The sequence below is a fragment of the Acipenser ruthenus genome, chromosome 4 (assembly GCF_902713425.1).
Source record: "Acipenser ruthenus chromosome 4, fAciRut3.2 maternal haplotype, whole genome shotgun sequence".
Taxonomy (NCBI): Eukaryota; Metazoa; Chordata; class Actinopteri; order Acipenseriformes; family Acipenseridae; genus Acipenser; species Acipenser ruthenus.
Window position 1 is genome coordinate 42,198,640 of NC_081192.1, and position 14,352 is coordinate 42,212,991.

A 14,352-nucleotide genomic window follows, 5' to 3' on the forward strand; every position below is an offset into this window, starting at 1 on the left:
AAAGTCCTGCTATAAAGCCTTTAAATGGGTTAGCTCCATCCTACCTGAGTGACTTATTGGTCTCATATGTTCTAAGTCGCCCGCTGCGATCTCAGGATGCGGGGTATCTCACCGTTCCAAACATTTTAAAAAAGAGCACAGGTGGCAGAGCATTCAGCTACAGGGCCCCTAATTTGTGGAACGAATTGCCAGTCTCTGTAAGGGAGGCACCAACTATGGCAGTTTTTAAAACTAGGCTGAAGACATATTTTTATAGTCTGTCATATACATGATTACTACTATTGCCTTTTTACTGTATGTTCTGTTGTTTTAGTTTTTTATCGTACTTTATTGTATTTACTGAATTTGTTGGACTGCTTCTAATGCTTACTGCTCTGTAAATGTTCATGTTTTGTCCATGTGAAGTGCTCTGTGGCAACTTTGCAAAGAGCGCTATATTAAATAAAGATTTGATTGACTGACTGATTCATCCACTAGGAATATGTAGGGAATAGCAATAAAAGGAGTTTACAGCTGACCTCTGGCTTCATTCAGTTTAGAGTTGTCCAATTGTTTGGCCAAATGACCAGGGAGTTCTTAAAAAAACAAGAGCTATACATAACATAACAGAAATAAAAAAAAAACAGACTACACACTGCTTTAGTATTTTTTTGTTAAATGTTACTTGTTTACTTACACAATGTAATTTAATTTTTGCATTTTGAATGGCTTCTATCAAAATCTATCTATTGACCAGTCTTCGCCTCTAAATCAAAAGAGCCATACTGTGCTCAATGAGCCTATATGACTTCGTTGGACAGCCCTGGTTTACTAATAATGAATAATTAAAATAGGAAAACATTCCCTGAACAGTCTCCCAAGTCTCCTGTCTGTTGGTAACATTTCGAGAGTGGGAGAGAGTGAGAGTTCCAATGTCTGATTAGCTTCCAACAATGTACTCTAATCCTTGACTAAAATAAATAATTTTGAGTGCGTTACTGTCATGTTGTACAACAACTGCTTTCTGAGGACAGTATTTTAAACACCCTGACTTAAGATTGCTTTTATATTCAGAATCTGTAGTCGTCATGCCACAGGTATGAGTGATACACGTGTGTAATGCTTTGAAAGTCTGTCAGTGTAACAGTTAAAAAAGTTTTAGTACATTTCTGTTTCAAGGCAACTATATACAGTATATGATTCAATATATTTTATTGTAGATTAGATACCAGTAACTTTATATAATATTGAGACTTCTGCAAATATTTAAGAAAGCTATTCACATTTCACATATCTCAAATTTAAAATGTGATTTTGAGATTTCTGCAAAGAAGCACATTTCTTTACATCATATGTTGAAACCACTAACTCCTGCGCAAACTTGGGCATTTTAGATGTCTTGAAAGGATTTCTAGATAAACAAAATTCAATATACCATAAAATAAAGTAAAAATGTGTCTTGTGTAAACAGGAAGCCGGTATAAATGAGACTGCACTTCAACATGAGTGATGTAGTCTTACTAAAAAACCAAAAGTCAAAAAAACCCATGCAGTCATTTTTTTTTAAAGCACGTATTTAACTTCACTTGAAAGCTACCTACAGTTAAGTAAAAAAGGTTACAGGTGAAGGTAATTAATGTATTTCCATGCCTTGGAGTAGGCTAGCTATTTAAACTATTGTAATGTATTTCAGCAGTAGCAATTTTTGGAGAATGAAACTGCTCCACCTGTACAAGTTCACGTGTGTTCTAATTTGTGATACTTGAGATAGATAAGCTTTGAAATATTTGCAATATGGTTAAATAGAAAATCAAATAGCCACATACAGAAACATGCTGGGCACCCCGTTTGATGAAGCTTCTGTTTCATCAGGGCAACCACATGTGATGAACTTCAACAGAGGAACCTTTTTGAAAAGCCCCATGTGTTACTGACTATATAGAAATTACACAGAGCATGGGGCATGGGGTCCCTGTATAATGAAAGCATAGGTAGAGGAAGGGAGGCTGGGGGGATGGGGGCTAGGGTGTTTCATTAGGCAAACGTTTTCTTGTTATTACAGGACAGGAGTAGAGAGGGAGAGAGCATTCAGAGGAACTCATAAGGCTGCCAGATATTAAATCAGATGACAGTTTGATAACAGGGTACATAAACAAAACTGCAGCCACAACTGACTCTGAGGAGAGTGCAAACCAGGTTGAACTCTGAATTCTGTTGTCCAGTCGACTGTTAAACACTGCTTGTCCCACTGGACCTGTTTTTGATACACCATCTAATATCCCTGTAAGCTGCTGTATGCCAGACATCAATCATTGCTACTGTTGCTGCTGAGGCCTAGTCATACTTTTATCTAAAGAAACCGCACATAAGGACTGTAGCGCTTATAATTTTTTATAATTGAAAAAATAAAATGAAAGCACTTAGCGATATCAGTAAGCAGTAGCAGGTTTATGAATTATTGTGAAAAATAACCTGTTAATTAAAACTGTAAGAAATGGTATATCATATAGTGTTTGTCAGACCAAAGGAAAAAAAATGACATTCTAATTGTTATATGCTCCTCCTACTCCCCCCACCCACCTCCAGAAATTGCTATAATACTGAAAGACTCTAAATATAACATCTGTTTCACAGTTGCAACAGCAAAGGACCTCAATAAACCATTTTAGAGGGTTGCTTTGTAAAGACATTGAAGACCATAATTGTGGATTGGTTCAGAAAGATATTTTAGGTTGCTCCCTGCTGATGCTAAAAGGGTTAGCATGAACTTACCTTAAAGAAAAGGCTTGACTTTATTTTCAAACAACATTGAAACCAAAGTATTTAATAAGTCAAAGTGGAATTCAGTTATATGTAAACCTGAAATGGTTGGGAGTCAATGAGTTAAAACAAAAAATAACAACATTAGCACAGATGCAATACGATTACTATAAAAAGCATGGTTTTTATTGGTCCTTCAGGGGTTAAACAAATCTGAAGTCCCAGTTAGATTTGATTAATCTGATCATTAAAGGAAGTGTTGGCCAACCATACAAATATCCTTTTTCAAAAAGAATACTTTATTAGGTGAAGCCGTCAGATCACTGTAAAAGGATCACAGGATAATCAAAGGATGCTGTGCCAAAGAAAATGTGTACCACATGTGCTGAACTTCCTGTTTGTGTTTGACTAACTGCAAATGAAATTATTGACACTAGGGTCATTCACAACGAGTAGTTGATGTTGCATCCTTAGTCATTTTGCTCAGCAATCACCTTTAGACATAACACGCTGGTTTGTGATACGCTTATGCAACAGTAACCAACAGAACTGTAGTCAAGCTTTGATTGTTTAATTGATTTGACCTGACTTGCCTTCGTACTAGAGGTTAAATGCCAGAAACTACTGAATTCCCCAAAACTTAAGAAATACTGAGCAGAGAATACTGTGACGTTCAAGTGGTAGATTAATGATCCACATCTGGAAGCATAAACCTAGCATTAATTTAAATGGATAACACAGGTGGCGAGGAAGTGTGTTATATTTTAAACTTTCATCATATGGAAATAAATATTCTTTATATCAAAACCAATCCAAGCACAATTTATGTTCATGCTGTAATAAAATGTGCTTATTTATAAATAACTGTCAAGTTATGCAAGCCTAAAGTTAAAACAAAAACCGTTCCAATGCTGGAGAAAGCATAAACAAATAGGCTTCAAACACTTGAATTAAGGTGCTATTTGTAAACAGTACTGTATTGGAAAAAACTCCTGCTTGTTTTTCACTCACACAAATATACGCAGTGACCTACAGTACTGTGCAAAAGTTTTAGGCAGGTGTGAAAAAATGCTGTAAAGTAAGAATGCTTTCAAAAATAGACATGTTAATAGTTTATATTTATCAATTAACAAAATGCAAAGTGAGTGAACAGAATAAAAATCTACATCAAATCAATATTTGGTGTGACCACCCTTTGCCTTCAAAACAGCATCAATTCTTCTAGGTACACTTGCACACAGTTTTTGAAGGAACTCGGCAGGTAGGTTGGCCCAAACATCTTGGAGAACTAACCACAGTTCTTCTGTGGATTTAGGCAGCCTCAGTTGCTTCTCTCTCTTCATCCCAGACAGACGTGATGATGTTGAGATCAGGGCTCTGTGGGGGCCATACCATCACTTCCAGGACTCCTTGTTCTTCTTTACGCTGTAGATAGTTTTTAATGACTTTCGCTGTATGTTTGGGGTCGTTGTCATGCTGCAGAATAAATTTGGGGCCAATCAGATGCCTCCCTGATGGTATTGCATGATGGATAAGTATCTGCATGTACTTCTCAGCATTGAGGAGACCATTAATTCTGACCAAATCCCCAACTCCATTTGCAGAAATGCAGCCCCAAACTTGCAAGGAACCTCCACCATGCTTCACTGTTGCCTGCAGACACTCATTCGTGTACCGCTCTCCAGCCCTTTGGCGAACAAACTGCCTTCTGCTACAGCCAAATATTTCAAATTTTGACTCATCAGTCCAGAGCACCTGCTGCCATTTTTCTGCACCCCAGTTCCTGTGTTTTCGTGCATAGTTGAGTCGCTTGGCCTTGTTTCCACGTCGGAGGTATGGCTTTTTGGCCGCAAGTCTTCCATGAAGGCCACTTCTGACCAGACTTCTCCGGACAGTAGATTGGTGTACGAGGGTCCCACTGTTTTCTGCCAATTCTGAGCTGATGGCACTGCTGGACATCTTCCGATTGCGAAGGGAAGTAAGCATGATGTGTCTTTCATCTGCTGCAGTAAGTTTCCTTGGCCGACCACTGCGTCTACGGTCCTCAACGTTGCCCGTTTCTTTGTGCTTCTTCAAAAGAGCTTGGACAGCACATCTGGAAACCCCTGTCTGCCTTGAAATTTCTTCCTGGGAGAGACCTTGTTGATGCAGTATAACTACCTTGTGTCTTGTTGCTGTGCTCAGTCTTGCCATGGTGTATGACTTTTGACAGTAAACTGTCTTCAGCAACCTCACCTTGTTAGCTGAGTTTGGCTGTTCCTCACCCAGTTTTATTCCTCCTACACAGCTGTTTCTGTTTCAGTTAATGATTGTGTTTCAACCTACATATTGAATTGATGATCATTAGCACCTGTTTGGTATAATTGTTTAATCATACACCTCACTATATGCCTACAAAATCCCTGACTTTGTGCAAGTGTACCTAGAAGAATTGATGCTGTTTTGAAGGCAAAGGGTGGTCACACCAAATATGGATTTGATTTAGATTTTTCTTCTGTTCACTCACTTTGCATTTAGTTAATTGATAAATATAATCTATTAACATGTCTATTTTTGAAAGCATTCTTACTTTACAGCATTTTTTCACACCTGCCTAAAACTTTTGCACAGTACTGTATTTTGAAACAAGTTCAAAGACAAAGGACAGGGTCTATAAGAAAATACTCAGAATGATTGCACAATGTTAAAACAATTAAAGGAATTTGAAATATAATCCATCTGATTTTTTTTGCATAGAAGAATAAAACAGAAAACAAATCTACTGGATACAGTTTAAAACAAAATCTGCAACTCAATACCATGTAGCTACTGTAAAGCTACAGTAATGACAGGTTTTTTTATCATCAGATTGTGTAACAAAATAACAATTGGGTCAGTCCTGCAGAGTTTCTATTTATATATTGGGTAAGAGCAAGCAATCGAATCCTGACAATGCTGTATTGTATATGTCTTACATCATCAGCACTGTGATTCTTTCTTCTCATACACAGAACACTCAAGAAAAAGAAAACCTAAAAGAAGGTACATTTCACATGAATCTTGTTGCACTGGGTGATGCTGTGCAGAAGTGCTGTTGTCAGCAATTCCCATCATACTGGATACAAGTTCATTTTAATTACTCTTAAGTGTGGTGCAATAAAGTTGGGGTATTTTTTGTTTTTTGTTTTTTTTTATAATGAAATCTGGAGTTAACTGTGTTTTATTTTTTATCTCCTGACTAAAACTCTGGGAATGTTTTTTTTTTTTTTGGGGGGGGGGGGGTCTTAAAAGGCTCCCACAAGTAAGAGGCAAGAGGTAAGGGAAAATGGCTGCAAAATATTGCCTTCACAACATTATAAATGTATGTGAGAGGCCCTTAATGGATTGTAATCCAATTACTGCCACTGAAATCAAATCTTGCTGGTGCCAGAAGTCTTCTTCATTCCATGGAAATAAACAGCATTCTCTGGCTATGAAAAAATCTCCACACAAATTCAATATAAGCAAAAATAAATCCATGTATTTATATGTTTATAGAATGCTGCTGATATTCATATTGTAGACGGCATATTAAGTCGCTGGGGGAGGAGTTTATAAAGTATCCTAGGCTCGTGGTCATGTATTGGTGTGCGTAAAACATCACCCATGGTGATCAGATGATAAAGAAGAGTCATTTTACATCACCTTCTAGGTGTAAAACTGAAACGACATAAGGCTTAAACAAAACTGTTTTCCTGCGCCATGCACAGCTCAGAAATGTATAGAACCTAAAATATTGTTTTTCTTTGGATAAAAACATGCTTCAGCTCAATTCAAAGGAGAAACCGTGGTAACCATGGGAACAGCAAATAAGAAGCACCAAGCCTAGGGCTAAGCTGGGGTTAAAGAGGGTTGTGATTAACACAAAAAAGTAATTGTGCAAAACATTTTGAAAGGATATTAATGTAGATGTCACATATAGTATGTGAAGACTGAAATATGAAAGGTTTATTTTTCTGATAGAGCGGCCCCTTTACAATGGTCTGATAGTTGGTAGGGTGAGGTAATATTCTGTAACTAAATTTTTCACACAGCACAAAGGTCATGTAAAGTTGTGCATGTAGAGCAGCATGTTGGCTCAACAGCGAGAATCAGGGATTGTGAGTGATGCCATCTGAGGACCAGGAAAAAGTATTAGATTGGATATGGGTAGAATCTGGACTGTCTGGTCAGAGCAGGTCAGATCTGGTCTTCTTAGCAATCTAGGAACATTTCTAAGGAAATTGTGCAGATAAACTGTGTTGTAACAAAATGTGACTTGTTTGTTTATGAAGAGTCCTACAGGACCAAATGAAATACAGCCAACAGTACTACTATGAATGTTCAAGGCTCACTCGCATAAATGGTGTTTGTGTAAAGACAATAACCCAAAACAATACATTGAATCATCATCCTTCATTGAATAAGAAGAATAAAATGTAATAAATGTCAACATAGAACTGCGTAATGGAAGTGGACTTGTAATGTTTTCTTGTCTAATGATCCTGGAACAGCAAGTCAGTATTATGTATGTTATCCTGTCAACAGGATAACAGCCTCACATCTTTTCATTATGCTCCTAATGAGTCATTGAAACTGCACTTCCCGCTCCTCCAAAAGAGTATTAGCCAGCTCCTGTAGGCTATGTGTCTGTAATGGTCAGTGTGATCTAATAGGTCCTAACTACTTTTTCTGAAATAACCATTTAGAAAAAAAAAAAAAAACACTAGTCATCTGTATAAAGATATTAAATCCTGCTGCATCGTGTAACTTGGCAAGATCTGTAAGGCTCATACTGCACAGATAAATAAGATGTTTTTTGCGGTTATCACATATTATATTTCATAGTTGAATACAGTATTATAAATGAATAAATATAAATGTAATTCTGGGACAAATTGCATACTATGCACCCTTTATTCAAGTTCATACATTTGTCAACATTCAAATCCAAGTGACAACAAACGCATACATCTTGGTCTAAATGTCACTTAACCTCCTTGTGCTCCGTCTTCCGGGTGAGGCATTGTTGCGAGTGACTCTGCAGCTGATGCATAGTTCACACACCTTAGTCTCGTATCTTGTAAAGCACTTTGTGATGGTGGTCCACTATGAAAGGTGCTATATAAAAAGATTATTATTATTATAGGTATTGACACACTGGTTTCTGGATCTGATTAGGTGATTTATTTTTCACTTAAGTCCAAAAGTTTATGTTTATTGGCAGATTTTGATGTTATCTATCATTTGACCTAAGAGGTTATCCCCAAGGGATGCTAAACTTGGCTCAAGAAAATGATAGCAAGCATAAAACTACAGATGTTGTGTAATTTGCTTTATTGAATTCAGTATAACAAAAAAATATAAGAAAATAATAAAGACCAGCTGTAACAGGTTAATAAAAATGTGTAGGTCTCCATGGACAGCACCGGTAATATTCTGGAAATATATGTTATATGTCTTTTAGATTTCCTGCATGCAACTGAGACATGAACATATTGAATATTATATCCATAAGGTGGTATATGTAGTAATACTAAAATAATTATATGACTAATGTTTTCTCTATATGTTTAATGTCTAATGAAAAGATATCAGGGATGACATTTGCACAAATGAATCAGTTATGTGAGGGACAGTCTATTTCCATACTATATGTTTCATTGGTGTTTCAGGGTTCTTTGCCCAAATCCATAATAATAATAATAATAATAATAATAATAATAATAAGAAGAAGAAGAAATATTTGAAATAGTAAAATAAACTTCATTACAAACTTTGGTAATTTGCTTATGTCATTACTTTGACTGTAAACAAGAGATCATTTCAAGAAATCAAAGCTTGTTTCATATACCAGTGCAGTAGGATAAAATGTAGCAATTGTATTGTTCACAATAAATAAACACATACAAGTTATTATATTAAACGCAGTAGAATATATTTTCTGCTTGTGTATGTTGCCCTCTACTGCCAGATCTTGGTACTGTAGGTTTTAAATAATTTTGAAAAATTTGCTTTCAAACGTTACTTACTATCTTTTCTTTTAAAATTATACAGATCCTATATATAGTTTTGCTTTTACTTTTCTCAGCAATAAACATGTATATACCTGCTAGAGCTAAGCTACTGTAACATTGTATAGAGAATATATTTGCATCATTGAATATATATATATATATATATATATATATATATATATATATATATATATATATATATATATATATATATGCAAACTGTAGAACATTCAAAATGATATAGACCCTTTAAAGTAATGCATGCCTATAGACATACAGTTTAGCCAAGTTAACAAGGCATCTGTATTCAGCAACTTACAGTGTACAATAAAAAATAAACATGGTGCTGCATTAACATTAACATGTTTTCTGCACACATATTACTACACACACTTTACGGAAATAATAAAACTCAGAATAGATTTAAAAGTTTTATAGCACAGGATATTGTAGTTATGGTTCCGCAGCACTATACATATGGGGGCAGCACAGTAGTACATTACAACACTCAACAACATTTGTTTTTATATATATATATATAGATATATAGATATATAGATATATAGATATATAGATATATAGATATATATAGATATATATCATATTCAGCCTTATTCAATCCACTGCTGGATGAAGGCCCCCCCAAGATTCTTCCACAAAAGCTGCGTCTCTCATTCATATATACAGTATATATAATTTCAAAATGTTGAAATAGATTTACAAAGTTTGAAGTACAAAGTTTACAGGATTGCAAAAATATTGAAGAAAAAAACATCAGTTGTTTAAATACTACTTAAGGCTCTTTCCAACAAGTTTATAGTATGGGTATAATATGTATACATTTTCTGACCTGTTTAAACAGTGGTTTATTTAATTATATTCCCCTGACTGGGGCTTGTTTCCTCAGAGGGGTATTAAACCTATTGTATCTATTTTTTTATGTCCATGACTGTTGTGTAACTGCACCTCTGATATGAAACTGGGGGAAATGTATTAAAGCCACAACATTGTGCAGCCGCCTTTATCAATTGTGTTAAAATCTGTTTTATAAATAAACCATTTAGACAGTTTACAGCGATCTAATTTGTATCTACATTACCAGTAAACAACAAGGGAGAAACAGGGGTTAATAAAGTTCAGGAACAAATAATGGATAGTTAATTTTTTGTAAAAACATATTGTGAACACTTCTTTTGTTGGTTAAATCCACATATTAAAGGAATCTGAGGTTGCACTTATACAATAATTGTTACAACGATTCAAATTAAGTTGTTCAGCTTGCAAGATGTGAAACTTAAGCTGTGCTAAAGAATGAATTAATTACAGGAAGGAGGTTTGAATTTAAAACAGAAACCTTAAATATCTGAACAGCATAGTTCATGTGGAACTGTAACAGAACAAAAGCATGCATTTATTAACTTCTATCCTTTCACATCACTGCGCGTTTTTCTGCTAAAAACTGCTTCAGAGAGCCAATCAAGGAATTTATTGTGGGGTGCTGAGGGATGTAATTTACCTTGAGTTGGACGAAAGTATAAGCTATGGCCAAGAGCCTGCAAGTTTTAAGGGGGTGATTAGTTTTTAAGATCTTAAACTGTACCCTTTAGTCTACTGTACCCTTTAGACTTTTTTTTCTACAAATGAAGGGGCTGCTCTTAACTTTCCAATTTGATCCTGTGCAGTTTCTTAAATATTCACTTACTAGCCTTAAACAAAACTTTGCATCAACTTTAGTTACCAGGTCCAATCACAGTGGTGCGCAACTAGCTTAGCAGTGAAGTGGTTAAGATTTCAAAGGCTAGTGAGGAGATCTAAAGGGCTTGTAGGTGGTAGTTGAGAATCGTGAGTCTTGAAATGCAAGAGCACCTCGGTCCGAAGTAGAGATTCCTGTATCAAATGTATCCCCACACTCCCTACTCTGCCCTCTAGTATCTTTTAAACAGTTGGCTTGGTAAGGTGTCAGTGTGGTTGTGGTTCTGAGCTGTCAACTTCTATCTGCTGGGGATCAAGTTGAGGCCACCAGATCGGATTTCAGTAGGGCCCTGGTTGATTCCCTCGACCTGAAATGGGTTTGAACCTCAATCACACAGCTGAAAAAAGGCATATTTTACAGATAGAAGGTTAAACTTGCTGGGATGTTTAGCCTTCCGATAGCTGACTGAGAAAATGACATTCTTGGAATGAAGAATTATTGTACACATGTAAACTCTCTCCCTAACTGACTTTCAAACACCATAGAACAGTAAGAAAGGTATATGTACTGCAAAGCCTTTTTATTAAGGCTAAGGAGATCCTTAATATATGGTAGTGCCAAGGTTATTATTACAGTGTTTTGGTATTTGTGTGCTTATTACTTGTTGGCAACCAGAGGAACTATAAAATTTCAATTTCAATTTGTTAGGCCTATGCCAAATGCTGAGACCACTGAATACTCTGCTTTGGTTCAAACGGATGACTTAAACTTTTGTTCTTGGAACACTGGAAATACTAAGGCTCAATGTCTGGTCCAAAAGCAATTAAGCAGACTGATTAAGATGTCATAACGGCAGACTTACTTCTAAAGGGAAACAAGGTTTGACTTCCGAAGTTGTTAGGTGTTACTTTTACTTTGTTTTATAAACTTCCGATAATGGCAACTGAAATGTTTGACTTTTACAACATCATAGTGTTGAGTAAAGGAAACCAGGGACATTCTAGAGTTTGTTTACTAAACACTATTTACTAGGTATTTATAGAATAAAGACATTTTATAATGATCATATAACTGTTTTTATTCTATATGTGTATCTCTTGTAATGCATTTTTCTGTATTTATTTTGAGTGCTTTCATTACTGTGTGTTAAGGTGAGAACACTTGTAGACCCTGGTTGTATATCAAAATATAACTAATGCTTAACATTTATGGCAGTCTCAAGGAAGCCAAAAATTAAATACAAGTGGTATTTAAATACTCTCCTCTCACCATAGTGTAATACCTTTTCAGAAAACAACACCTGAGTATTGTGCATAAGGAAGTATACCAAATTAATGGCTCCTCACTCGTCTGTTCTGTATATGGCTGTAAATCTATTGGAGTATTGGTTTGCGTGTGTTGTATTTGTACCTGCTCATCTAATTGTAGTACCCTTTACTGTAGGGGTCCTGGAAACCCCTGCTTTACTGTATATAACTTGTGTAGCCTTGCATTTAGATTTTAATGTAGTTTCATCAACCTGCCATCCTTTACCTATGCCATTATATTTGAATATTTAGACGATGTATTTTGTCTGTGTCTGTATTCACTATTCCATTGTCACTCCTCCACATCTTCTAACAAGTGGTTATAACATTCAAAATACGTGACAGAAGTAATAATGCATACTTCATTGTTTTGTTCCACCAGGACAAAGGAAAACACCAATCAAGAAGAAGAAGAAAAGGAAGCTTCTAGATCGGGCCCAGAAGCAGCACAGTGTTGTCCTGGCTACAGAGAAGACCAGCCAGTAAAACAACAAGACTCAACCTTTTACACAAAGAAAGTGCACACAAGCTGCTAGCTGCTCCTGCACACTAATAATGCACTGCGGTCTTGCTGCTTTGTCAGAATTGGTGGCAAATCCCTTGTGAAAACAAAAGTCCACAAAGCTTGTTTATTTTGTTTATACTTCATTATTTCCGGGAAGCACTGAAAGTAATTTATCAACACTGAAGTTGATGTGGTTCAGTGAAAAAGGAGCTGATTGTGCATTAAAGACTTTATCCAGTGCCCTGACCAAATAAGCCAAAAAATGGTGAAATGTCTGGAAAAAAGGACATATATTTATGTAAAAGAAGAATTTTTGTTGAAGGACAAGGACTATTTCATGTATGGCCCTTATATTTCTTATAATGTACATTTCAAGAGTAATGTATATGAATACCATGCAGAGTTGCAATTTATTTTATTCTCAGCACAATCTCAGTTTCTGTCAAGAAAGTTGTTAATGTAAAACCGCTTTAAGCTGTAAATGTATACTACAAGTGACAATAATATTTCTTGTTGTTCAACTAGCATGGCAGTCCTCATGTAAATAGTGCTGAGAGTCTACATAATAATAAAACGTATTACTCTATTTTTTCAGTATCCTATTCTTTTATCATTTCCTGCCAAAGTAGTTTGGCCATTCTTTTTCCAACATAGTTATTATCTGGGCATAATATAGGTTTTATGGTAAAATAAATGTGTGCACTAGTGTATAATAATATGCACTATTATAACAAACACTTAATCAGTATATATTTGTGTTCTTACCCATTTTACTTCCAAAAGGAAATTCAATTCCTTCAATGGCTTACAGAAGCTATTGAAACAGCTGCACAGACTTCTACATTCATGCACACTCTGTCCACCAGCTAAGCTGAAGTATGATTCCCTAGTTATTACCTACCCTCCATCCACAAAAGCAAATTCATTGTCAAAGAACACATATGGGATTGGACCAAGATGGTTGCAGGAACAATAAATACAAGGTAATAATCTAGTGAAAGCATACATTTTCAATGCATGAATACCCTTGTCGCTTATTGTAAATTACTTCTTAACACGAAATTCCCGTTTGTGTGAATTTTCTTTTAGCCAGAGAAATTCTCCTTCCAAATGCAAATAACCAAATTAATATTAAAATACAGGAGGGTATATTTAAATGTTTTTGTCTGAGTTCCAATTTGACCTTGCATGACAACTGATATCGTACAGCTTTCTTAAACTGGGTTTACAAGCCTCACGTGGCACCTTGCTTTTGTGGTTTAAAAATGCCTGTGATCAGAGTGGGACATGCAGATTTCAAGTACAGTTTATTTGCAATGTATACTTTTTAAAAGTTCACTTACAACCGCATTTTCAATACAGTGGACAGTACTATATATATTCTATATAAATGCTTGATTGCATAAGGGTATTCATACATTCATAATTGATATATATATATATATATATATATAAACAAACCCAGTATTTTATCTTATAATTTTTTTTTACTAATTTAGAAAACATTTTAAGGAGACCACCAACACAATCCTTGTTACTATTCATGAAATGCTGATTTGCAGGCACACATACGGGACACTTATTGCTCTCTCCCTATCAGTTAACGTGGTAAATATTTTAAACCGTTGTTCTGCCATTTGTGGCACTTTAATGTTGGTTAAATGTCAGATGTTTGTCCACACATCAGAAGGTGCACACATCTACCCCCCTGCTGCGGGCACAAAATCACTTATTCATTGAAAAAACACTTCTGTAATCCAGCTTCACTAGTTGTCGTTAGGGCTTCTACCGTACAGATTATGTTTTTATTTTAAGTAATTGAATTCAATAAAACCTTAAAAAATGAAGATTTGTATATCCACAAAGGAGAAATACCCAACCACTACACATGTTTCTCAATATATGCATCCAACTGTTTGTTTTACAGTAGGGCCTGCAATCTGGTACTGAAATCCGAAGGCAAAACAACATATAAGTGTTTGCCATCTCTAATAGCTGTATAATTGAGTACTGCTAGCCTTCAGGGGATAAAATCTCAAATGATTACAAATCACATTCAAATATTACTTCCTGTCACAAAGTGCAAGCAACTTT

General features: G+C 35.6%; 1 protein-coding gene across 2 annotated transcripts in view; it reads left to right on the forward strand.

The window, feature by feature from the left end:
• LOC117400667 (R-spondin-2-like) overlaps nucleotides 1-12,844 on the forward strand; it is a 73,501-nt gene extending 60,657 nt beyond the window's left edge. For both annotated transcript variants that reach the window (XM_034000933.3, XM_034000934.3), the window contains exon 6: nucleotides 12,136-12,844. In XM_034000933.3, coding sequence (XP_033856824.1) covers nucleotides 12,136-12,239 — 104 coding nt within the window. In that variant the 3' untranslated portion in view covers nucleotides 12,240-12,844. The remainder of the gene's footprint in view (nucleotides 1-12,135) is intronic.
• Nucleotides 12,845-14,352: the final 1,508 nt, after the last annotated feature.